The sequence below is a fragment of the Onychomys torridus genome, chromosome 6 (genome assembly GCF_903995425.1).
Source record: "Onychomys torridus chromosome 6, mOncTor1.1, whole genome shotgun sequence".
Lineage (NCBI taxonomy): Eukaryota > Metazoa > Chordata > Mammalia > Rodentia > Cricetidae > Onychomys > Onychomys torridus.
In genome coordinates this window covers 117,652,009-117,678,143 of record NC_050448.1, presented here as the reverse complement: position 1 = coordinate 117,678,143, position 26,135 = coordinate 117,652,009, and the positions used below count along the sequence as shown (strand labels likewise).

The following is a 26,135-nucleotide window of genomic DNA, read 5'->3' as shown; positions in this document are numbered from 1 at the left end:
ATTTCTTTATATGTGTAGCCAGGATTTTCAAGAGGTCTCCCTTGGTTAAGCCTGATCTCTATTAACCTTGAAAAATCCACAGCCTTTTGTTTTTGGAAACAAAAGTATAACCTTTTCCCCAAACAATATGTTTTCTGACTTCCTTTTATAATGCATTTAACCGGGACTGCATTCAACCACCCCAGCTCTAGGAAGTTGGTGCCTCACACTGTGGCAGTCATTTTTACTTAGCTTTTTGTTTCTATTTAATGTGCCAGCTATTAAATGTTCTGTTCTACAGCAGAGCTTCTTAAAGGAGCTGAAATTTTTTCTTTCTTTCTTTCTTTCTTTTTTTTTTTGTTTTAGCTTTCTCGGGCCCCACACTGGGCACCAAACTGCTGTTTTACCTTTGTTAAGGTGGCTGCTCTTTAATGTACTAGTGCCCCAGACAATGGCTCTGTTGCTGCTACTAAAGGTAGTTCTAACTAAATCTCTCTCATTCTAATAAAACTCAAGATTCAAAGGCCAGGGTGAAAACCTGTGAGCTCAGAGAGTTAGAATAGCAACTGGCTAACTTTCTGTCTTTGCTGGTATGTGTTACTCATTATTCTGTTTGTCCAAGGAGGAAAGTGATCAGAGGGAGTGAGTGAGGACTTTGTGGTACCCTAAAACTACAACAGCAGAAAACTGCATGGAATCCAGAATTGGATCCAGAATTGGAAATACGATTGAATAAACCCAATGCTTCTCTGCTCTATACAGCGAAAGGAAGAGAAAACTGCATTACATGAGTAAGACAAATGAGAGAAACAAGCGTGTGTTGAGAGTGGGAAGAGAGCAAACTGGAAGTGAGTGTTCAGAGGTTCTCTGAAACAGACCTAAATACTGGGAATCCAGCTGTTATTTTCTTAGACCAGGAAAATCTGTTTGCATTAGATAACCCAAAATTACTTACATGCATGAATGTTGACAATCTTGCAGAATTTAAGTGCAAATAAAAACAAATTTCTTCTGTTTTGTTTTTTTTTTTAAGTTTGAATGACTTCTTTGTAGCATGTTTCTTGAGAGATGAGTGTGTTGGAAACCTTTCTCTAAACTACTAAGTATGGATGAAATTTCCCAATGGCGAAGGAAAGCCATTGGCAACTTCACATTCACAGTGTTTGTGTGTCCTAGAATAATTACAATTGGGGTACATTGTGCTTAGCAAGGCATTGGCCTGAGGTAGTCCAACAATGGCTGGTTCCTGATGGAAAGGCCAAGTACAGTAGTTGTTCAGTCCAAGAGGATGAATGTCTCAACAGTCCCAACAGTCAGAAGTAACTTGTGTGACCACTTGTACTACAATGGTATCACATTTTGCATCTGGGGCTTGTTGTGATGATCTCTTTCTAGAAGATAACTGTCACTCTCAGAGGCAGCAATGCTCTTGCTTTCAGTCCAGACTGAACAGAGTTTACAAAAGCAGCCTTGTTTTCTGGCTCAGCAGAGCCAGCATTTCTGGAATATTGTCTACAGATTACACCCCTCTGTATTATAAACTTCTATACAGGCAGAGCTCAGTGCTGTCTGTCACTAGGAAGCTTCAGCTACACATCTGTCCTGTCTGTAATCATATATTTTCTCTATCATCTTATGTTCATATGTGCTAATTTTATTTTGAAAATATTAAAATCTATTAATTACATTAGTACAAATAAGTGAGATTCACTGTGTGTGACCATACCATCTATCCTTCTGTTCTCAGCACTCCCAACCTCACTCATGATGCCTCCTAGTCAGTTTTCTAGTTTTACATCAGCTACATACAGTACAGTAGTTCCCAAGGTTAAACACTTAGTGCTCTGTCTAAAAGAAGGCACAGAGAAGTCAGCCATGTTAGAGCCCACTGTCATTTTATTTAATGTCCTTTAAAAAGTTATTCTTCAACGATTTCAAACATTTATATAATATGTCCTTATCTTACTCATCCCTGTGGTGATATTTTATTTGTGCTTTAACAAATAAAGCTTGCCTGGGGAATCAAAGGAAAAAGTCAACCACTATAGTAAACAGAGATCAGGCAGTGGTAGCACACGCCTTTAATCCTAGCATTTGGGAGGCAGAGATCCATCTGGATCTCTGTGAGTTCAAGGCCACACTGTGAACACAGCCAGGCATGGTGGTACATGCCATTAATCCCAGGACTAGTTAACCATAAAGGTCTGGAGGTCTATACAGACAGAAAGGAAGTAATAGAGCTGGGTGGAAAGAGGAAGTGATGTAACTGGGTAGAGAGAAGTAAGATGGCAGGGCACAGAATGGTATATAGGTATGAGTATACAGGAAGTAGCTCTTGGGCTGAGGATTTCTTAATGGTAGGACCTTGTGGGTGGCTTGTTCTATACCTCTGATCTTTCAGCTTTGACCCCAATATCTGGCTCTGGGTTTTTTATTAATAAGACCTTTTATGTTACATATCCCTCCAGCCCTTCTTGTCTTTCTCTCATCCCACCCCCTACTCCTGCCCCCAAGCATACATCCACTTTCATGTCTTGTTTTGTTTCTGGTTCTGCTTTTGACACACTGGGTTTAAACAGGGTCACCTGAATGGATGAGAGGAAGGAGTTGCCCACTGGAGGAGGAGTAATTCAGCAGTGGCTACATGACGGAAGACAGTGACTTTCTCTCCAGTAACTCTCAAGTGCCAATAGGTTCCCTGGGCAGGGCTGGACCCATGAGCCCCTCCTCCAACTGTGACTGAATGTCTATGGGCTCAGTCTTGTGTGAACCCTGTGTTGGCAACCACAGGCACTTTGAGCTTATGAGTGCCATGGCTATGGTATACCCATAGGACAGTTTTTCATGGCCCTCCTTCTCAGTGTCTGGCTATGATATTCTTTGAGCCCCCTTTGTAGGAAAATAAGGTAGCCTTAAGCCGGGGGCAGCATGCCACATGCCAGCTAGGAATGTTGCTGATAAAAATCATCCCTTCAGTTTGGGTAAGTCAACAGTAGGAAGCGTCATCCCAGCCCTCTAGTCACGTGCAGCATTCCTGCCTGCACATACTCAGCTCTGCTTCCTTAACAATAAAATAATACTCTTTCATATGTTTATGAAGGGAATGTTTTTGTTAGTAAAATTTATAGTTTCCCTGAATTAAAAGTAAATTTTCTATCTGCTTTCCAGCCCTGTCCTGAAGAAGAAAGCTGTTGCCTCCTATAGAAAAGTTTGGATGTGTTAGTTGAGAATTATTCATTTCAGAGTCCATGTCCTATTGATAAAATATCTTGTAAATATGTAATAAAACATAAAGTTGTAAAAGAATACATACTGTAAGGTTAATAATATTTGTAGCTTATTGATCATGCAGGAGGTTTCCACTAATGATATACTTGCATAGCCTAGTGAATATGTTCCATCATTTATTTGTTATATAAAAACACCTGCTTTGTACAAAGTAATTTTCCCTTTAAAAGAGTAAACGATGTATCTTAAAAATACATTTAATTTTTTATTTATTTGTGTCTGTGCAAATGTGTATTCCTGTGGACATGAATGTACAACATTGCCTGTACGGAGGTCAGAGGACTACTTATGGGGGTCAGTTCTCTCCTTCCACCATGTGGGTCCTGGTGATCAGGTAGTCAGACTTGGTGTCCAGCATCCCTAATCCCTGAGCCATTTCTCTGGTCCTCAAGAAACATTTCCTGCTAAGAATTGTTACAATCTCTAGATTAGCCATTAGATACACATTGAAGAATTGATGGTTGTGTATCAACTGTCATGACATAAATGTTCAATTGTTGATGCTTCTTACACTGAAGGACAGAGAGCAGATTGTACTGAGAAACATGGGTTGTATTCATGCCACTGGTTTGGATGGAAAATAGCTTCATTTGACACAATTGTAGGAGATAATAAAAGTGTTTTCTCCAGTGAGCAAATAGGAAGGTAGAGTTCTTGAACAGCAGCAGTCTAGAACTGGATGTGTGGGTCCACATGGTAATCCACTTTAAATTATTTTAGGGTGTCTTAGTCTGTTAGAATCACTATAATAAATCCATAAATTATTGGCTTTGTTTGTGCTACAGACATTGCTTTCACAGTTCTGTAATCTTTGGAGGACAAGATCCAGTTATTGGCAGACTAGATGTCTGGCAAGAGCCTACTTTCTGTTTATAGATGGTTGGTTTTTAGCTGTGTCCTTCTATGGTAGAATAGATAGACTCCAGTCTCTTGGTTCCCTTATAAGGGCGCCTGTGTCTTGGCCTAATCATTTTCAAGGCCTCTCTTCTAAGGAATCACCATGGCAGGGATTAGGTTTCAGCATATGAGTTTGGTGGCTATAAACATTCAGACCATTGCATGGAGCAGACAGTATCTTACAAGTATTTCAAAGGCGATTTTAACTAGAGCATTAGTAAGCATGTTAATTAATTTCATCCCAAATTATGACAAAATAATCATCACAGAGAGAATTCTTTTCTACATTAACAGCAAAGAGTTGGCTAATTGACCTGAAGGTTGCTGGAAATAATAATTTAATGGAGGGTGTGGTTGTTAAAAAGATGTAAACTTTCATGAACAGGGCCCATAGTAAGTAGCCTAATAATTCATGATAGTTACGTCACATTCTGTGATCTGTAGCTGTTGTCCCATGTCACTCACTCTACAAAGAATGCTACATCTGGTCTGATGTCCACACCAGAGAAGTGGGCAAAAACCTACCTGTGCCCATCTCTGACTGGTTTTTGCTTTATGGAGGTCCCTTACCAATGTGGGCACATGATCAAAAGCCTGACCTTCCTCCCCTAAGCAATGTCTGCCAAGTGGGAAATTTTAATCTGATGGCACAGAGACTGATGCCTCCTTAGCTTTCCTGCTTCCTTCTTTCTTGTGTTCTCGAACAAGCTTGCAACCTATTTTTGGTTGCAATAATTCACTCCCTCCCCTCTCCAAGCCTGGGCTATGCATCTGAGCTGTAGCTGTTTCTTTGCATTTCTAATAATTTCCCCTCCAAACTTCAAAACACAGAAGAGGTTTTTAATGCATCAGTTCCCTCTGGGGCATTGAAATTCACCCTAACAGGTGAGAAGGTAGCACTTGGAAGTCATGCTAGAGGCGAAGAATGAGAAAATAGCCCAGGCAATCCATGCAGGAATAGTAAATCTGTCTTCCTTCAAAATTACTGAGAAAGTGATTGAAGTTGATCTGTCATTCCATCAAAACAAAATTCTTCATGAATTTTCAAATGTGTGAGAAGCCTTTGGCCTGGAAACTTCACCCGACAGATGACAAGGGACTGAACGTCGCCTGGGTGGAGATGAATTCACAGCACTTTTGCTGGTGTGTTGTTTTTCCCTCACTGTCATCTCCTGGTACACAATCGGCTATAATTTCAAGCCAATAGTCCCTTCTCTGCACCTTCATATTCCTGTTGCTGATCATGTATGCTCGAGAGACTTGATGGGGAAGCAGCGTGTCTCCCACATCCTTGTATTATTGTTTTCCTGTCATGACAAAATATCCAACCAAAGCAATTTAAGGAAGTTAATTTTAGTTCATAGTTAGAGGGGATGTTAATTATGACAAAGAAGGTGTGGTGGCTGAAGCCTGAGGTTCAGGCTACACTGAGAGCCAGTTAGAAAGCAGACAGACAACGCTGAGGGCAAGAACAGAAAGTGAACATATCTGCACTTGTGAAAGAGACACCCCAGTCTCCTCATTAAGACAAGAGGACAGCCCCCAAAGCATAAGGCATCTGGGATTTGTGATGGAATTCTCTGGGTTCTAAAGAACCAGAGTAGTCCTGCCCCACCAGCTCTGAAGTACACATAGCCTTTCCCTTGGGCTGGATTCATTCCATGGCTGTATCTTTCCTCAATGGATGTCCCACCTTCCTGCAATCTCCAACAATGCAACCTACACATAATCTTTACAGTCTCATGCAGTGGCTTCTGGGGGCAATCCTTTCACAGACTGATCCTGTCACACATTGCCTGCCCTCAGCAGTTCTCTCAAACTATGCAGTGAGACTGTAAGACCTACTTAATCTTTCATTCCTGCAAAACCAGTGCTGTATAGCTGTTGCTGCCAAGATCTGTTGTTAACTTGAGATGTAGCCAGGTTCCATTGGACCACAGTGGGAGTAACTTCTCTATGCTTTGGTGACTGGATCTACAAAATTAACTTCCAGGGTAGTTTTTCTGTTGTTGTTGTTGTTATTTTGATTTTGGTTGTTGTTTTGTTTTGTAAAGCAGGAAACCCTTTCTGAGATATTCTCAGTACAGGCTTTCATCTCTCAGATGAGTTTGTATTTTTACAAGTTGGTGCCTTTGATGGGGTAGACTGTGCTTTGGGGGCTGTCCTCTTGTCCTAATGAGGAGACTGGGGTGTCTCTTTCACAAGTGCAGATATGTTCATTTTCTGTTCTTGCCTGAAATTTTAAAGTTACTTACATAACTTTTCTTTGTAAACTTCATGTTTTCCATATTTTAAAAACCTCTCTCAGATCTTAATAAAAGCATTCAACAGCAGTCATTGCAAAGTCTGAATGTTGCAGTATCTTGTAATTTCCTCCCCCAAGGAATTTAGGCCATTACTTCCAAATCCACATCACAAACAAACATACTGGATACCTGGGGAGAACGCAGCCGACTGTGGCCAGAATGGAGCAAGAATGACCTACAGTTCCCAGTGGAGTCCTGTTTTCCTCTGAAACCCCACGGGCCATGCCTCTACTATACATTTTTTTCTCAGCATTCTGGTCTCAGCAAATGTGAACTAAATTCTGCTTACAGCATTCCAAGACTTTCCTTTTCCAAGGTTCCAATCCATATCCCTCCTGTAGCACAAACAATATTAGGTCCAGCCTATATTGTTTGCTCCCAGGGTCTGCAGAAGTGTCTACCAACCAGCTGAGGATTCTAGTCTGAGGGATATTCAATGAATCTAAGCACACTGAGTTCTTTAGTCCATTCACTTTATTCTTCTATGGCGATTCTATCTGCACAGTTTCTTTTCTGCTCTCTTACTTAGCTCCTCTCGGTCCCTCCTGCTCTCAGTCCCTCCTGCTGTTCCCTCCTCATCCTCATTCTACCTAGTTCTTTCCATCTCCGTCCTGATCTCTGGTCTTCTCTATCCAGCCTCTCAGTGCTCTCAGAGAACCAGTCTATATACCCACACAATAATTCTATGGCAAAGCAATTCAAGGCTTGAAGTTTTCAGGGTCACAGAGAGAGGTGATAAGGATCCACACATAAAGCAATTAATTGTCAGCTTCCAATTACAACCCAAAAGGGGAGTGACTAAAGGGGAGTTCTCTGGTAGGGTCAACTAAAGGCTAAGATCAATTAGGGAATCTGTGAGCTCAAACTATAATCTAGAAAAGGCTAGTTAGAATGTTAAGGGTCAATAAGTCACAAGAACTTGAGTAAACTGTCTTTGGATGCAGCTGCTTTCTGATAGAGAGGAGGACATATGCTAGGTGGCTAAGCAACCTATGTCAGAGCATGTAGTATTTGGGTAATAAAAGCACTTTCACTCAGAGTAATTGCTGAGGAGAAAATTAGGAATAGCACCTGGCTGAGGAGGAATTAAAACTTGATTTGCACACCTGCCTGGCCTTGTAGGCAATCTCCTTGGGTCAGTGGAAAGTAACTGCCTTAACTTAGTAACTAGAAAATGGCTAAAACCTCATCCCAGGAATGTGAGCAGTAAATCTCTTAAGTTAAGGTCTTGTGTAAATAACCCTGGGTGAAGGTAAGGGGTTGAGGATTTAATTGTTAGTGGTTCTTTTCTCTATCTGTGAGTGAGATAAGCTAATGTGCAGTTTTGACCTTGGAAAAAGGCATCTTTGCTGAAATACTTTTGCCGGGGAATGGCCCTGGCCAGATATATGTTAATGAAAGATAAACACAGCTGGGGACAGTTGTCCAATTACACTAAATGTATAGGGAAAGTTGTGCCCAAGATTGAGATGCAATGGTGAGATTACATGTACACATAACATGGAGATGCACGGTAAATGGGGAGAATCATAGCTGTTATTACACAAGAAGTTTACAACAAGAGACAGCCAGTGCATTCAAAAGGCAGTAATTCCATAACGCCTTGCATGATGGTTTCCTCTAACAGAACCCTCAGTTCTGATAGGTTGACCTTCTGAACTCTAGTTGTCACTGCTGTATACTCTAATGGACTTTCGCCACCGGTGGCTCTCAACATGCCTGCAAACTAGTGTGACAGGCTCAAGGTTAGGATTCTCACAGCCTCCCTAGAAAACAGTAGCCACTCTTGTTTTCAAATAGCCACTTATGCACCAGGGTCCTGTCAAAGCCAGATTTCTCTGCGCATAACAAAAGTGACACAAAAGCTTCATAATTTTAATCTGTGCAGCTTTTATTACCAATCAGCTTAACATTTTTCTCATACTTTGCCTGTGAAAATCTACTTGTTACTTTATACAGGAGCTCTTCACAATGAATTATCTATATGACCCGGATATAATTGCCAATGTTTCTCCATTGGGCCATTTTTCTTTTTAAGTTAGATCATCTCTAGAAATAATTTCTCTATATTCTGACTGTTTTCCCTCTGTACTACATAGATCATGTCAATGAAATTTGATGGGATTTATGGATGCCAGACCCTTATAATCCTTGAACCATTGGTTTGGTTTTTTTTGTTTTGTTTTGTTTTTGTTTTTGTTTTTTTGTTCTGTTTTGTTTTGTTTTTCGAGACAGGGTTTCTCTGTGTAGCTTTGCGCCTTTCCTGGAACTCACTCTGTAGACCAGGCTGGCCTTGAACTCACAGAGATCCACCTGGCTCTGCCTCCCGAGTGCTGGGATTAAAGGTGTGCGCCACCACTGCCCGGCCGGTTTGTATTTTTAATCGTGATTGTAACTGCTAATGAAGAGACACTGACTCTCAACTCCAATAGGGTGGTGTCTCTTTGATTATTTAATAAATCATGGGAATTCCAACCTCATTTATATAACACTGGTTATTAAAGTAGCACATGTGTTTTAAAAACAAGGCATAGACTTGTGGTATCAAAATAATAGAAGGCGAGTTTTTATGAATTCCTCCCCAGGAACTCTTAGACTACTTCATAAATGAGCTGAGAACTTTGAGCCCTGCACCACATATTTTACCAGCTCCTGGTAAAACCATCATGAACGCATCGCCAACTGTGTCAAGGACTTGTGCAAACAGTGAGGGTTTCTTGCTAGTTCTCTCAATCTCTTCTCTCAGTTGACTTATTTCATTCTTTAACATTTCAGATTTCTTTCTGAATCCTTCCACAAGCAGTTCTTCTTGGACCTGTAAAAAGGAAAATCCTCCACTATTGGCAGAATTTTGTATTTAACAACTTTAGCTTAAATACTTTATCTATTTTACTGCCGCCTCAGAAGGGTCTTTGATATTTCAAGAAATTATCACCTAATAAAAATATCCATGGTTTGTACATATTTAGGGAGAACTTCTCAGCATCTTCCCCTAGAGAGTGAAGAGTTTTGTCCTGATACATAAAAATTTTGCTCTTTGGGAGAGACTGCAGGGGAGAACTGACACTGACTTTCAATTCCAAGGAGGTGCCTCTTTAATTATTTAAAGATTTTGGGAGTGCTGACCTTGTATAGATCGTTCATTATTAACTCTAGGATGGGACACATGGTTTCCTTTACTCTAGCTTACAGGATAAATCAAGCAGGCACAGGAATAAATAGAGCAATTTATGAGATTGTGTCATGTTTTATTTTATTGTATCATTTTATTTTATTTTTCAATTTAATTAATTAATCTAATTAATCTCTCTTTGTGCATACATGTGTGAGTGTGTGTGTATGTTAGTGCACATGTATGTGTTTGTACATGTCTACAGAGGCCAGAGGTTGTTGTCATGTATCTTCTTCAATTGCCTCCTCCTTAGTTTTTATCAATTTACGTGTTTGAGTATTTTGCTTACATGTATGTGTACCATGTGTGTGCCTGGTGCCCATAGATATCAAAAGAGGGTATTGGATTCCCTGAAATTCTAGTTCTGGACAATGTAAGGTGTCATGTGTTTGGTGGGAACTAAACCTGGTCCTTGGCAAAAACAATAAGAGCTGTTAACACCTGGGCCAACTTTACAGCCCCGTTTTGAAGATAAAGTCTCTCCTCAATTATATTGCTAGCTGATTCTACTAGACTGGTTAGCTAGAAAGCCCCACATGTCCTCCTCTCTTTCCCCCAAATGCACAAGGGTCACTGGTACATGTCACTTTTTACATTTTATAGTTTTTTTCCATGGATTCTGAAGATCTGAATTTGTTCCTCATGCACGCACAATGAGAATTTCACTGACTGAGCCATCTCCCAACCCCTTCCTCCTCCTCCCGATACTCCTCCTCCTCTTCCTCCTCCTCCTCCTCTGTTTTAGCCTTGACTAGATCTGACACATTCATATGAGATGGGCTCAGCTCATGTCTCTTTGAAGATTAAGCCTAGAGTCCTCAAGACTAGTGGGAAATGTCAACTGCAGCACAAGAAGACCATCCTAGAAACTCAAAGAGCAACTCAGAACCCTAGGGACATTATTTGTACACTCAAAAGTCTAACCCTGCATAGATGCTGGGCTCTTATGCTCTCAGCTTCAATAAGACCTGTGTGAACTTCAATGAAACATTCGTAGTTAAAGTTACCTGTTTGAGATGAACAGTTTCCTTCTTGGGGAGTCACAGCACCTTCTTTCTGGCACCAATAAGCCCCATCATCCATACTCACCTTCAGCTTGTGCTCCAGCATCTTCTCTTGCTCTCTCAGCAGCGTCTCCCTTTCCCTCTCCATCTTCTCCTGAAGTTTAGCGATGTTTTCTCGGAAGCTTCTCTCTTGAGCTTCCATCACTTGCTCTTGCTCCTTCTCTTTCTGTCTCAGCAGCTCTCGTTCCTTCTCAGCCACCTCCCTCTTTGTCCGCTCAGCTGTTCCACAGATGTTTGAGAGAGGGAAGAAATCACAGTCAGAATGTAGCTATACTCCCCTGGGCTCACAGGGGAACCTCTGAGTACTCCCATCAGCCAGGCCAGCGGCAGCATGGTTCTTAACACAACGGAAACGCACCATTGACTGGACACACAACACAACACCAACACCTCTAGTTGTTTGCACATCTAGGAGAGGTCATGACCCCAGGCAGGACGAACCTCCTTGTTCCAGAAGGATCTACCTATGCATCAGACACGGGGCTTTGCAGAATGTACCCACCCCTCTAACAGTTGGACCCTCTACCCTACCTGCTATGGCCCTCTGTCCATCTGTAAGGGCTTTGTCTGACTGCAGGATGGAGTTCTCTACAGTAGCCTGTGACTGTAGGAAGCTCTTGAGTACTTCTTTTGCCTGGGGACCCAAGAAGAGAAAATATAATTCAAAGAATAAGGATCAACTCTCCTGCTGAGGTATTTGCTGATTAATAAAACTCCTAATCTTTTGAGTCCTGTTCTTACAATGTCCCTTCAGTTTCATGACCATAACAAAAAGTACAAGCTCTTCATTGATACAAAACCCCTTTGCCTCAGTCTCCTTGCTAGCTTCACAGCCTCCTTTCCAGAGATGCTGCCTACCAGCTGCCCCAGGTTATAGCTCCAGCCACAGTTACACGCAGTTCCACAGACACATAGCCTCCATTGTTTGCCATGTCTGAATATATTTTGTCTCCTGTCTTCATGGTTGTTCCAGAATTTATAGATAAGACAACATGCAGACATGTCACTTTGTATCTCAGGTGGCTTATTCTGGTATTTCTCTTAGTTTTCTTCTATCCAGCTTTATTGTGGTATTATTAATAAATGAAAATTGTACCTGTTTCAATGCTTTAATCTATTATATGTTGTCAAGTAATTAATATAAACAAAGAAATGTATGTATCAGTTGCCTCAAACAGGTACCTTTGTGCTGTAATAACACTTGAGGTATACTCTTTTCTAGCTTTCAAGTATATAGTGGATTATTCTATGTATAGTCACCATTTGACTTTCAAAACTAATATATCTTATAACTCTATGTTCATATCTCTTGACCAATGTCTTCCTTTTCTCCTGTTCCTAGCCATAGTAATCACCATTGTACTCTATGTTAATGTGGTATTTTAAATGAGAATGGGCCTTTTAGGCTCATATATTTATATGTTTGGTCCCTAGTTGGTAGAACTGTTTGGGAAGGTTTAGGAGGTGTGGCCTTATTGGACAAACTGTGTTACTGGGGGTGGGCTTTGGGGTTCAAAAATCCATACCAGTCTGTCTCTTTCTCTGCTTGCTTCCTATGCATAAGATAGGGAGCTCTCAGCTTCTGCTCCAGTGCCATGCCTGTCTGCTTTCCACCATGATAATTATGAACTACCTCTCTAAAATGATAAGCAAGCCCCCAGTTAAATACTTTCTTTTACAAGACTTCTCTTGGTTATAGTGTCTCTTCACAGCCATAGAACAGTAATAATACAGATAATATTAGTTTATCTTTGTTTGATATTCTCTTTCTCTCTCAGGGATGCCATTGAAAGTGAGCCACGACATGCATTATTTGTCTTCCTGTACCTGGCCTATTTCCATGAACATAATGTGTTCCAGATTCATTCATATTTTCACAATTGGCAGCATTTTTAAGGCTGAATAGTGATTCATCAAACTGATATGAAATAGATGACAGAAGATAGATAGATAGAGATAGATGATAGATAGATAGATAGATAGATAGATAGATAGATAGATAGATATAGATGATAGGTAGATAAGATAATATAGCATAATTTCATTAGTTAGTAGTCAAACCAGCATGGTACTGGCATAAAAATGGACATATACACTAATAGAAGAGAACTGAGAGCCAAGACATAGTGAAATTACATCTCTGTATTACACTTCCCACATAAACAAACTAAAAATGGATTAAATCTAAGACTTGGCACTATAAAATTCTTAAAACAAAAGTTGGAAGAAAAGCCATGTGATGATGTTTTAGATTGGACACCAAAAGCATAGGCAAATATATGCGTGAGACTATAGGTGAGACTATAGCCAACTATAAACTTTCTGTACAGTAAAGGAAACATTTGATAAAATGAAAGGGAACACATAGCAGGAGAGAAAATGTTTGCAAGCCATAGACTAATAAGGATTTAAAATATAAAGATGATGAAGAACTCACATAACACAGTAAGGAAAACTATCATGCTTAAAATAACATGCAATTGCCCTGAAAAGACAATTTTCAAAATAGGAAATTCAAATGCCAAAGGGTATTTGTACTCAGCATTACTAATCCTTCATGAAATAACAAGCCAAAACCACAATGAGGTGTCATCTCACTCTTGTGGCCATGCCTATTACAATAAGCTCAAAAGTTATGGTTGAGTTGACAAAAACCTTTGTAGATCTCTTAGTGAAACTGATTACAGTCATTGTGCACAACAGCACAAAGATTCCTCATAAAACAGAATTCTGAGATTCTGACCTGCCAAATCTGCCAATGAACAGTGGTGTGGTCCTAGGCAATGCGTTAGGTCCCTCGTGCATTACACTTATCCAGTGCATGAGACTGGAAAGCACAGCCACTTAGTTTATATCCTGAAAACTAAACTGGTAATCAATCACCTGAAATGACTCCTGGCTCCAGAACTAAATGCTCAGTGTCTGCCCACCATGAACTCATTTTCACCTGGTTTAGTTCTACCAGTACATAGTAATTATCCCTCTAGATAAACTCTGTCAGCCATTGCTTCTGTCATCCCTCACCTTTACTCCCTTCCTGGGCACTTGCTTGTAGCCTTGTTCAACCTTCTCCCTGGCCTCTATGTAGAGGCTGTGCCCACCAGGCACTGAGAAAGCTCCACGTGAGATGCTCTCCCTCAGGGGCTCTGCCAGCTTCTCCAGCTTAGCCTGGCAGTGACTGAGAGATGTGGATTCATTCTGTCGCATGAAAGCTTCCTTCCTTTCTTCTATGGCAGCCTGCCGGGTGAGGAGGGGCAGACAAAACAAAGAAGTTCTTAGAAGTTCAAAGAAGTGTGGTAGTTTGAAAGACAGTAGATGGCCTCCATAGGGAGTGGCACTATTAGGAAGTGTGGCTTATTGGAGTAGGTATTGCCTTGTTGGAGGAAGTGTGTCACTGTGTAGGCAAGCTTTGAAATCTCCTATGCTCAAATTCCAGTGTCACAGTTCACTTTCCGTTGCCTACAGATTAAGATGGAGAACTCTCAGCTCCTTTTCCAGCATCATGCTTTCATGCATGCTACCATACTTCTCACAATGATGATAATGGACTTAACGTCCAAAACTGCGAGGAACCCTCAAGTAAATGCTTTTCGTTATAAGAGCTGTCATGGTCATGATGTCTATTCACATCAATAGAAACCCTAACTAAGACAAAAGGTGCCACTGGGATTGTCCTGGATGAAGCAATGAGACAGCCCCAGAATGTACTGCGACGGGAGGAGGATCAGGAGATTGGCTTTAGTCCCAATGTGGTCAATTCTGTGTGACTTCTGAAAAGTCTGTTGACTTCTTTGGGTTCATATCCAGCAGCTGTGAAATTGAGCTGGAAGATATAAGTCCATTTCCTCTGAGAATGGGGGTTGGTGTGGCGGACAAACCAGTTCTTTAGAGCTGAAGTAAGTGTACTCTCAGTAGAGTTTTGAACCCTTATGAAATTTTGCAATGATTGCTTGAGTGTTAGGATGCTAGAACAGGTATGCTTTGTTTCTTTATGTGTTTGTTTGTGCTCATAAGTGATAATCCTGATAAATTTCCTCAGTATGAGCTAAGAGATTTTTGTCATTCAGGGTTCAATTTCAGAGAAATGGAAGACCAGAAACTCCAGGGGAAGCTGCTTTTGGTTTGTTAGGTCATGATACTCCCCTGAGAGTTATTTCTTGGTGTCAATGTTTTTATCACCCAGGGCTAGTGAATGTGGTGGACAGTAATTGTATGGTGGCATTATATTACACAGCATAGTGTGATCTAGCCACCCAAGCCCTTCAAAATGTAAGTTTTGTCCAGATGTGGCAGGAAGAGAAATCAGAGCATCTAGCAACAAGAAACATAGCCAGTGCTTTCTTGTGTGCTGGTAAGTGAGAGGGCTTCCCTTAGGCCTACAGATCAGAGCTAAGTCAATCTGGCACCATGTTTTCTGTTTGCAGTACATGGAGCAGAGATCCACACACCCTTGCTTCACCTCTGTCTTGAACTTAGAGCTAATAAAATGCATACTGTTTTCAATGTACTAAGCACATGATAGTTTGTTTCATAGCAAATGCTATTTTTCCTAGAAAGGGCAAATTTTAGTCCAAAGACTCAAGTTACCCATTTAAAATTCCAAAGAGAAGGATTCAGACCATGAGATCAAAAAAGTGGAATCTAAGGGTTTTAACAGAAGGACAAAGATCAGGCAAGTTAAGTGCTAAGACGCATTACCACTAGCCTCCTCTGGAACTCTTGCTCATCATCCTTGAAGGAGTGCTCCATGAAGACAGCAAGGGCTTCCTTCTCACAGGCTGTGTGCACATCCAGCAGCTCCTGGAGCGTGTCTGTTGGGAGCCTCAGTTGCTGGGCCATCTGTTCACTGTAGTGGTCAACTGACCTCTGCACAGCTGCAGAGTTCTCACGCTGGGCCAGGGTCATCACTGCATTCTCCAAACAAGGCACAGTTCCACTATTGATGGCATCCACATAGGTCTGCACCAGAGTTCCCAGTCCTGAGAAAAACACCGTCAAGAATGAGAACATTCTCATTGTTTGTGTAAGCTTTAGACCTAGCATTATCAAAAGCAACAAAACTCTATCTTCAATTTCTCCTCTCCTCTAACTTCTTCCATATCTTCTGTCCTCTTTTCATGTCCTCTCAGAATCAACATCTATTTAATAAAAATCAACTTCATTCCTTTGTAGCTCTCTAGTTCAATACACTAAAAATAATCAATGATTATAACCAAGAGGTTTTAAGGCTTTTTGGGGGAATAAAACACTCACTCACACACTCAACCATATAAATACAATACAAGTTTGTTAGAAAGAGAAAGTGAATTTCATCTTTTGTGAGACCAAGTTCCAAATGAAAATTCAAGTCCCATCCAAAAAAAAAAAAAAAATCAGAAATTTGAAGACAGAATATTGAATATGGAACCAAGTATGGACCCATGTGAGTGCTGACAAAGCATGTTTACACAGGCAGAATGTCTACGACACTTGTCATGTTTAAACTTGTTTCTCAAATTGCATTGGACTTTTGACCTGCTGTGTTCTAAACTGTGCTGCCTCTTAAATAATCTGTGTGATCAAACTGAGACACTCTTCCTTGGGGACTCCAAGTCACATTGCAGATTTCTGTCCAGTCTTCTGGACATCTGTATAGTATTTGATGTGTGAGACATGTTAGACCTCAATAAAGACTCATACACAGAAAATTCAAGTATGGAACATGTATATGTGATCTGAACATTTGTTTCTCTGTATTCCTTTACATAAGCAAACAACAGTTTTCAAGACCACAAAAGATCATCACTTCATTACATATTCAAAGCCTCAGAGACATTCATGTGACAAAAGAAACTCACGATTTCCTGTGACAATAATTCCCCCTCTCAGGGTCTTCGTCTTTGCACTGGTGAAGATGTAGGAACAGAATTTTTTTGATTCAACCTGGAAATTCCATTCCAGTTGGTTTTCTGGAACTTTTTCAATTTGTAATAATAAATTTTTGTCACTTGTAGGCCGGTCAAAGACAAAGCATCTCCGTACTGGAAAGAAATATCTGATACATTCTCTGGTCATGTTGGATTTTTGGACTTTGGGATTGTTTCCTGTTTAAAAAAAAAAAAAGGTTGGGGGAGGGAGAGAGCACTCATTGAAGAGGCAGCTAGAAGATAAGGTGACCCAAGAATGTTTTCAAGGCTGTAGCCCCTGTACATCTGTAGTGGGTAGCCATCCTAGCCTTGGCCTAGAAGTTCCAACCCCCATTGAGGCTTCGGTAATGGTCACGCCCACAAGGCGGGGCTGAGAGAGGAAGCTGAAAACCCAGGATCCAGAGGAGAGGCTTCTCTTGGTTCTGGGACCCGGGACGCTGGAGGTAGACCGAGCAAAGTTCTCCAGAGAACACCGCCAGACTTCGCCATACCTTTCCCAGACCCTGCAATCTATCCCTTCATTGGTAAGTTACCCCACAAAATAAACCTCCCTTTTAACTACATGGAGTGGCCTTAATAATTTCACCAATATACATCTGAATGACTACAGAACCAGTGCCTTAGGAGACCTCACTGCTTAGTCATTATATTCGACTTGACACTTTTTCAGAGAGACTTGTAACATAAATTAGCTATGTAAAATGAATATTTGTCTAAATAATAGATGAATGAATAAAAATATTGATTCTAGGCACTTACTTATCCTACTAACATAGTTCATGTAATGAATTTGTAATGTTAACATGCCAGTACATTGCATAAGGCTAGAAGGTGAAAGTTTGGTAAAAAACGAAACATTGCACATTAGTAGAGACACACATCTACTTCCCCAACCCTGATCTACTGAGACTTGCTTTGTTTTAAACATACATCCACTGAAAGGTATAACTATTAGAACTAATAAAACATTCTGTGTGGGAAATTTTTTAAATTAGGTCAGTAGATTTCCTTGTGATTTTATGTTTTCTCATTTATTTGATGAACCATTTTTTCTCAAAAAAGGTTATAAAGAACATATAAATTAACAAATAAATAAGGCTAAGGAAGTAGTCTCCTTGATTATAACCCTTGCTTACTTTTGTTTTTGTTTGTAATACTAATGGGTATAAAATTATAATATATGACATGTCCTAATTAAAGTGGGTTTAAAATCTTAGCCTCAGAATATTTTCAAGTAATAGTGATTACCAAAATTATGGCTGCCTGTCAATTGTCATGACCATTAACAAGGTTTCAGCCCAGTCTCATGCAGATATGTCAAGTGCTGTGCAGGGTTTAGTTGATGCTAGGTACCTGTTGAAACTTCCCTCACACTCTGACTGATACCTGGAATCAGCTTCAGGGCATTCTCCAGGTACTCATCTGCTGTGATGACACGTCCATGCAACTTCAGCTCCAGAACGAAATCCCGAACAGCCCAGACAAAGTCTGGGAAGAAACCCACGAACTCACTAGAGTCCTCTACCTCATCCTCTCTGGGCCTGGATTTTGCCCGAATTAGCTGTGTTAATTCAGTCACATAGCTGGGATTGTAGCTAAGGATATGAAGCTAAATATCTTCCTGGTCTCATATAGAATTAATTATTAAAAATATTTCCCTTTGAACACTCCTCCACTGCTGGTGGAAATGCACACTTGTATACAGCCACTTGGAAATCAATATGAAGTTTTCTCAGAAAATTGGAGCCAATCTACCTCAAGACCCAGCTGTACCAATTGTAGGCACATAACCAAACATGACCTATCATACCACAGGGACACTTGCACAACTATATTCATAGCAGCGTTATTCATAATAGCCAGAATCTAGAAACAACCTACATGCCTCTTAAGGAAGAATGGATAAAGAAAATGTGATACATTTACACAATGGAGTATTACTCAGAGGTGAAAAAAAATGACATCATGTAATTTGCAGGCCAATGGATGGAACTAGGAAAAAATCATCCTGAGTTAGGTAACCCAGACCCAGAAAGACAAACAGGGTATACACTCACTCTCATAGTGGATATTAGTTATAAAGTTACAATCCACAGCCCCAGAGAGGCTAGCTAACAAGGAGGGCCCAAAGTGGGACACAGGGATTTTTCTGAGGTGAAAATAGAGTGAAATAGAAGAGATCTCCTGGGTAAATGGGGTGGGAGGGGGGAGGGAGTGGGGAGGGGGTAATGGGAACATGAGGGATTTGGTTGGGTGGGTTGGGGATGGGATGGAGGTGGAGATTAATAAAAGAGATATCTTAATGGGGAAGGGACATTTCAGGATTAGGGAGAAACTCGGTGCCAGGGAAATTCCCAAGGGATTCACAGGATGAGTTCATCTAAGACTCCTAGCAATAGTGGAGAGGGTGTCTGAACTGCCCATCTCCTGTAATCAGATTGGTGACTACCCTAATTGTCATCAGAGAACCTTCATTCAGTAACTGATGGAAGCAGATACGGAGATCCACAGCCAAGCACTGGACTGAGCTCCAGGAGTCCTGTTGAAAAGAGAGAAGAGGGATTGTACTAGCCAGAGGGGTCAAGGTCATGAAGGAGAAACCCATGGAGACAGATGACCTGAGCTCATGCGAGCTCACAGACTCTAAACTCACAGCTAGTGAGTCTGCATGGGACTGATTATGGCCCTCTGCATGTGTGTGTGACAGTTGTATAGCTTGGTCTGTCAGGTTCCCAGCAGTGGGACCAGGCCCTGTCCCTGGCATTTGAGCTGGCTTTTGGGAACCTACTCCCCAGGCTAGGTTGCATTTCCAGTCTTGATGCAGGGGAGCGGTTGGTCCTGCCTTAACTTGGTATGCCATGCTTTGTTGACTCCCATGGGAGGTTTAGCCCTTTCTGAATGGAGAAGAGGATGGGGGGGTAGGTGAGAGGTGGGGGATGGTGAGAGGATGGGGGGGTGGTGAGTAGAAGAGGGAGGGGAATTGGTGGCCAGTATGTAAAATAAATGAAAAAATTATTTAAAAATAAATAATAAATAAATTAAAAACACTATTCTCCTTTGTCCTGTGTCCATTCTACCTCAACCAAGACTTGCTGACTTAGACTCCAGGACAAGCAGTAAGTTGCCTTCCTCCTAAACTCAACGAAACACAGCAGTTCGGTCCTGGGAAGGATACTGCAGCTGCTCCAGGGCCTGGTGGTTGATGGTGCTCATGCTGTTGTACACGAAGGTGCTGCTCAGAAGCACGGCCAGGGCGAAGATCCAGCAGTCATTCTTAGGGTCCCCCTGGAAGTCACATGGGGACAGGGGAAGTAAGAGTTCAATATTCATTCATTCATTCAATTAATTGTTCCCTCATACTTTCAGATACATTATTACTGAATCTGAGAGAAATCTGAAGATAATTCTGCATTCAATCCTCATTAATAACCCCTCTCAGGGCATTAGCTTGTTTAGCTTTTAAGTTAACTGGTAGAGTTAGGATATAATATAGCTCAGTGGTAGGAACCTTGGCAGGCATGCCCAAAGTCCTGGGTTTGATTTCCAGAACTGGCTGTTAAAAAGAAAAAATATTCAATGTGTATAAAACATTTCCTAAGTGCCTGGATCACAGTAGGCAGTAATAAGTGGGCAGTTACACTTTTATAATATTTGTCATGATTATAGACACAATCCCTATTCAGTTAAGTATAATAGCATTTAATTGTGCTTCTGATAAAATGCAGAGACACATTTTGTGGCTATCAATTTCCATATAGTTGTCTTCTGGGAGATGACTTTCTACCATAGCAAGTAAACATGTCAACATATGCATACAATCACAATGACAATGTCTACCAGAAAGAGAGCAAAAAATATTAATAACAAAAATCAGCTAAGAGAGGAGATGAGTTAATCTGAGAATTTAGAGCAAAAAAAATCATTATATTAGATAAGATTCTACCTTACCTTTTCTATGTCACCAAGACCCTCTGTGTCCAGAAGGACCAGGGTATGGGTTGGCTTGGTGGGGTGGGGCACACACCACATCCAGATGCCCTTGGTTTCAGACTGCACTGTGGAACCCAAGGAAAAGCCTGAGGAAAGAGGAAAAACAGCAGAAGGTCACAGCAGGAAGACCAAGGATTGTAGAGTGCTGAGAATGTTTAACAAGTAGCCAAAAAAAAAAAAAAAAAAAAAAAAAAGGCTTGCTTTTATCTTAGCAAGGACCATGAATACAGCCCGTACATAACAGACCCCCCCCCCCAAGGAACACTTGTGGCTTTTACTTACCTCATTATTCCAACTCTGCAGGATGGACTGTGTTGTAGAATTAATTTAGACTCTATTAATTGTAAAGTTTTTATCTGAGTCCAAAAAATCCTGTGTCCTCTTACTTCTCTGTTAGAATTCAACCACTGAAACACATCAGTAAATGGCCACCTAGCTGGCATTGTGTTCCCTTACTTCTACCCGCTTGAGCTATAGTGTGCCTGGGACTTACTCCTCGCCTCTGGTCACAGTTCCCTTCAGGTAGCTCCATCCAATATTTCTCTTGCCACATGTTGACACTCATTCTTTACCTGCTCCTTTAGAGTGAAGAGCAATTAAGTCCTACCTGGCCACTCCTATTGCGACTCACAAGTGGTGCTCACACCTGTTGGTTCCCTTTGCCCTCACTACATCATTGTGTACAGTACCACCATTCCATACCCTTCAGTTATCCCATGAGTGTATGCTATAGTTTGGATCTGCAACATCAACCAAAGGTCCATGTGTTCAAGGCTTGCTCCACAGAATGGTGAAGTGAATAATTGTGGAAACATTAAGAGGTGAGGCCAAGTGGAAGGTCTTTGGGTGATTAGGGGCATGCCTTTGAAGAAGACAGTAGGATACTATCTCTTTATTGTTGCAGTTGTTGTTGTTATTAGTATTTTCTTCATGCCTGGCTTGAAACCCATAGAACAGCAAGGCTCTGCCATGTGCTTCTTGCTAAAATTCACTGCCTTCCCCACCAAGCCCAAAAGCACTGGGCCAATTACCCAGGAAGTGACGCCTCCAGCAGTGCCAGCTAAACAAACCTTTGTCTTTGTCATTGATTTTTTCCATGCTTTGTTCATGATGGTGGACAGCTGACTGGCACAGTAGGCTCCTATATCCTGCCAGATGGGAACAATAGCTTTTGGTTTTGCTTGGTTGGCTAGTTTGGTTTGTTTTTGATGCCCCTTCCTCCCTTAGTTCATTCATTTGATGAGCTCTGTGGCTATTGTGTCACCAGTGTGAAATAACCTAAGGGGCAGATGGGAGACACATGACACCTGCTGTTCTTTATTTTCTAAAGCTTAAACCCACAGTAGAGGTGATTGAGAACTTCTCCTAGGGACCAGTGGACAGCATGTTGTTTCTGTTGCCTCAAGACTTTGCCCATCTGCTGTACATAATGCTTCCTTCTTTCAACCAAGAAGAGAAATAGATGGGATAAAATTCCTAGTACACCATGGTTCAGAATTGCCTCACTCCGTGATCTCCACAGGAGAATGTAAGACGAATCTTAAAAGGTCTTATAAATAAAAAACCTGTAGCCAGATATTGGGGTAAATTCTGAAAGATCAGAGAGATAGAACAAGCCACAACAAACCTCACCTCGACAGCTCCTCAGCCAATCCTGTTTCTATGAATCCCCAGACTGAGAGCCTCTGAGTCCTCACTCCTGAGGGTCTCAGTTGAACTGCTGCTAAAAGCCTCTAGTTCCTGGTTCCTGGTCCTCGCACCTTATATACCTTTCTGCTTCCTGCCATCACTTCCTGAGATTAAAGGCATGTGTCCTTCCCAAGCAAAGACAAGAGATCTCACATGCTGGGATTAAAGGTGTGTGTTACCATGCTTGGCTCTGTTCCCAGTATGGCCTTGAACTCACAGAGATCCACATGGATCTCTGCCTCTGAGTGATAGGATTAAGGGCGTGTGTGCCAACACTGTCAGGCCTCTAGGTGTAATCTAGTGGCTATTCTGTCCTCTGACACCCAGGTAAGTTTATTAGGGTATATAATATATCAACCACAGGAGATAAAATCTGCCCTTTTCTGCAAACTTCTGTACCTGACTTTTGCTGACTCACACAGACTGCTGCCTGTGTGGCCTGTAAATGTGATGGGAGACCATTTCTCTCAGTCATGTGGAATAAAGTATTTCAAAGTGAGTCACCCAGAGAGACAAACAGTGACATGGACCTGTTTGTGGACCTTGGTTGGAAACTAATCTCTTTCTTTATTCCTGGAACATGGGAAAGTGGGAATATTGTTCAGAGCTCTAAAGCATTTTGAACCATGGACTGCCTTAATAGAGCACTGGGAAATTACCTTAGTTACCAATGTTATCTTGAGTAGAAAATAAAAGCAATACTGTTGAAACTTACCTGTCTAACACCTATGTCTTAGGGCTCTCAACTGCTAACCACTCAAAAGTTTACAAAGATGTTTTTATCTAGGAAAGGAAAAATATCTTCTCCAACTGATGGCCAAGAGTTCCTCTAATAGAAAAATAAAGGCAAATGGGTTGTGCAGGAGGCCCAAGAAGAAAGGGGATACAAAAAGGGGAGAAGGGAGAAGAAAGGAAAGAAAGGAGGAGAAAATAGGGAGAGAGAGACAGAGAGACAGAGAGAGACTGGAGAGATAACTTGGGATGGAAGAATTTTACAGTCAAGTTTCAATCAGAAAAGGTATTGAATCACTGATGGAGAAACTAAGTAACATATTGGGAAGAAAGCTTCCTGTAGACTTTTTGAAGATGGAAATACCAAACAGAATCATGAGAGGCATCGCCTACATGTCAGTTAACAACATATAGACAACTTAGTAGGGAAAAACAGCCTGCTTTACAAAATAGAAAATAAAGATGGCAAGGTGCTCAACCTTATAGTGGGTTAAATAGCACACAGCTGTGCAGCACACAGGTCAGAAAAATTAAGTATGTGTCTTATGCTCCCAATTTGGGGGAGGGATGTGTGGAATGCTGGAAATAGCATCAATACTCATCAACAACAAATGGATAAATGATAAACAGCATCCTCAGACAACAACATTGTTGTAAAGTGGTGGAAATAAATGAACTATGGATATGTGTGACAATTACAGGACACTCAGAGTCCTCTTCTGGCCTGTGGACTTGCACACGGTGCACCTACCTGTGCAACACGCAAGCTCCCATACTCCCCTGCACATAAAGAAAGACTGAATCTGTTGAATGAAAGTATGGAAGAGTTCAGAGAGCGTGTGAGAGAGCGTGATCTAGGTTCCTGTTTAGTCAGATTTCATTTCCAGTATCCAGTATTTGATCTGCATATTGATCTTAACGCTCACTTCATATTCATTAACTTCATTGTCAATAATTCGTAGAAGCTTTGCTGTGATAATCAAGTCAGTCTCAGAAAGACAAATAATCATGCTTTCTCTCGTTTGTGGGTCCTTATTTAAACAGATACCTTGAACCGTATGTGTAAGAATGATATGAAAGTAAAAGGGAAACTGTGAGGAATGAAGGAGACTAGTGGGAGGGGGAAGAGAACAGGAAAGATTATGGGGGGAGACCTGCTCAAACATGCTCTATCCATGCACGAAAATGTGTTATAGGGAACACAATATACAAAAAACAAACAAACAAAAACAAATTGAAGTTTAAAAAAAATGTCATGAAATACAAAAACAACAAATCCAAACCCTGAGACTGGATAACAGCCCAATTTGGCTCTTGGGCATATTAAAGACCCTACCACACATCCTTCTTCAGCCCATCTGTATTTAAATAGGACAGGTGAAACAATATTCATACTTGAAATGTTCTTGTGGCTTCAGAGAAGGTACAGGAGGAAGAATGGGGCCCTTGACATAGTTCAGTTGCTGATTGGGCCAGAGTAGAGGAGTCAAGTGGAATGCTGAGGTGGATCTTTTGATGAAGTTGGGAACAATCACTATACAGAAGAATGTGATCTTTTCCATAGGCTATAAACTATAATCTGATGAAAATTCATGAGAAGGATTGGACTTTTCCATAAGCTCAGCCTAGAAAAGTGTGCTCAGTCCACCTACTAGAGGTCCAAGGAAATGGTCCCCACACATCTGAAGGACACTCACCATGGTTCTGTCCTGCAAGACGGTTCAGGAGGTAGGACTTCCCTGTACGATATAAGCCAACAATGGCCACCACCACCAGAGGCTGAGATATCTTCTCAAGAATCCTTAGAGCCTCTGGGTTTAGTGCCAGCTGCTCTTGCCAGTTCTGCACCAGACAGATGGGTGCCTCCATGGTCGATGAAGATGCCACAGCACTCTGTAACTCAGAACAATCACAGAAAAATCACTTGAAATACATGATTTCAAGGTCATCTCTTGTTATTACTCAAGGCAGACAGATCAACCTTTGTGCAACACCTACATCAACTTCCCTGTGTTTCTAAGGGGAAAAAAAGTGAGTTGCCTGTCACAGTACTTAAAATACAGTATCTTATGATTTTTATTTGAACTAAGAAAAGGATCACCTGGCTTTTTAAAGAATAAAATGAGAAAAGCAAAAGACTGATGTATGAGCCCAGAGTGAGCTTGGGTTCTGTAGAAAGCAGAGCAAAATGCACATGATAAATTTGCCAAATGAGTAGGAAGATTTCCTGGCATTCTAAAAGAACTTAAAGTCTCATTCAGTTATGTGAAGTTTACTGAGTACTGACCGTGTGTTGGGCACTGCCTCAGGTGGCTATTATCAAGGAGTAAATAAAATGTGTGCAAATTCCTGCCTTGGTGTGTCTCTATTCAAATGGGAGAGATAACAGCAAAGAATGAACACACACTCTCTGTGTGTGTCTCTCTGTCTGTCTGTCTCTCTCTCTCTCTCTCTCTCTCTCTCTCACACACACACACACACACACACACACACACACACACACATTTTAGAAGAAAATAAATAGAGAATGAGTTAGGGACATTGGAAATTGGATTCAGAAGTCTGTAAACAGGGACCGATTCCACCAGAATAAAATGAAGCCTCTTGGTGACATCTTTGAGGACAGGTATCTACCTTCAGGAAAGAATTGAGGGCACAAGGAAGGAAACTGGAGAGGCTAACCCACCAGAGAGCTGCTGCGGGACTTTCGGGTTTGGCTCTTGGGTCCCAGACAGATCTACCTTCCCAAGTTCCCATCACCAAGGGTGAGACTCATTTCTCATTCACAGCCTCCCAAGCCAAGGGTTAGGTCTGAAAAAAAAGCAGCAAATGCAGCCTTGGGACGCCAGGAGGTGCTCTGCACCGGGCCACACACGACTGAGTCAACTGTGCGGTCCGCTGCCTGCCTTGCTAGCCCACCAGTGAGAGTGTGCAACCCCGGAGTGGAGTGTTCCTCGGACTTTTCTCCCACGGAGTCTGTTGAGAGAAACGCTCGTGACGACTCACCCGGCGCTGGCTCGGCAGCAGGGACAAGTCCTCAGCCCACTAGGCTCATTCGCTGGACTTCCTGCTCCAGGCTGCTTGAAACAGCCGCTGTTAGAAGTTGCAAAAT

The 26,135-nt window shown here is 41.4% G+C and overlaps 1 protein-coding gene across 1 annotated transcript; it reads right to left on the bottom strand.

Moving 5' to 3' along the window:
- Nucleotides 1-8,789: 8,789 nt before the first annotated feature.
- LOC118585754 (guanylate-binding protein 4) lies at nt 8,790-26,135 on the bottom strand. Its single transcript, XM_036190644.1, has 11 exons — nt 26,030-26,135; nt 24,721-24,916; nt 20,561-20,688; nt 19,788-19,897; nt 17,999-18,195; nt 16,544-16,789; nt 15,405-15,685; nt 13,731-13,943; nt 11,238-11,340; nt 10,732-10,925; nt 8,790-9,285 (listed from the first exon to the last, which is right to left on the bottom strand). Exons 2-11 carry the CDS (start codon nt 24,890-24,892, stop codon nt 9,067-9,069), a joined length of 1,863 nt encoding a protein of 620 aa, XP_036046537.1. The 5' UTR covers nt 24,893-24,916; nt 26,030-26,135; the 3' UTR covers nt 8,790-9,066.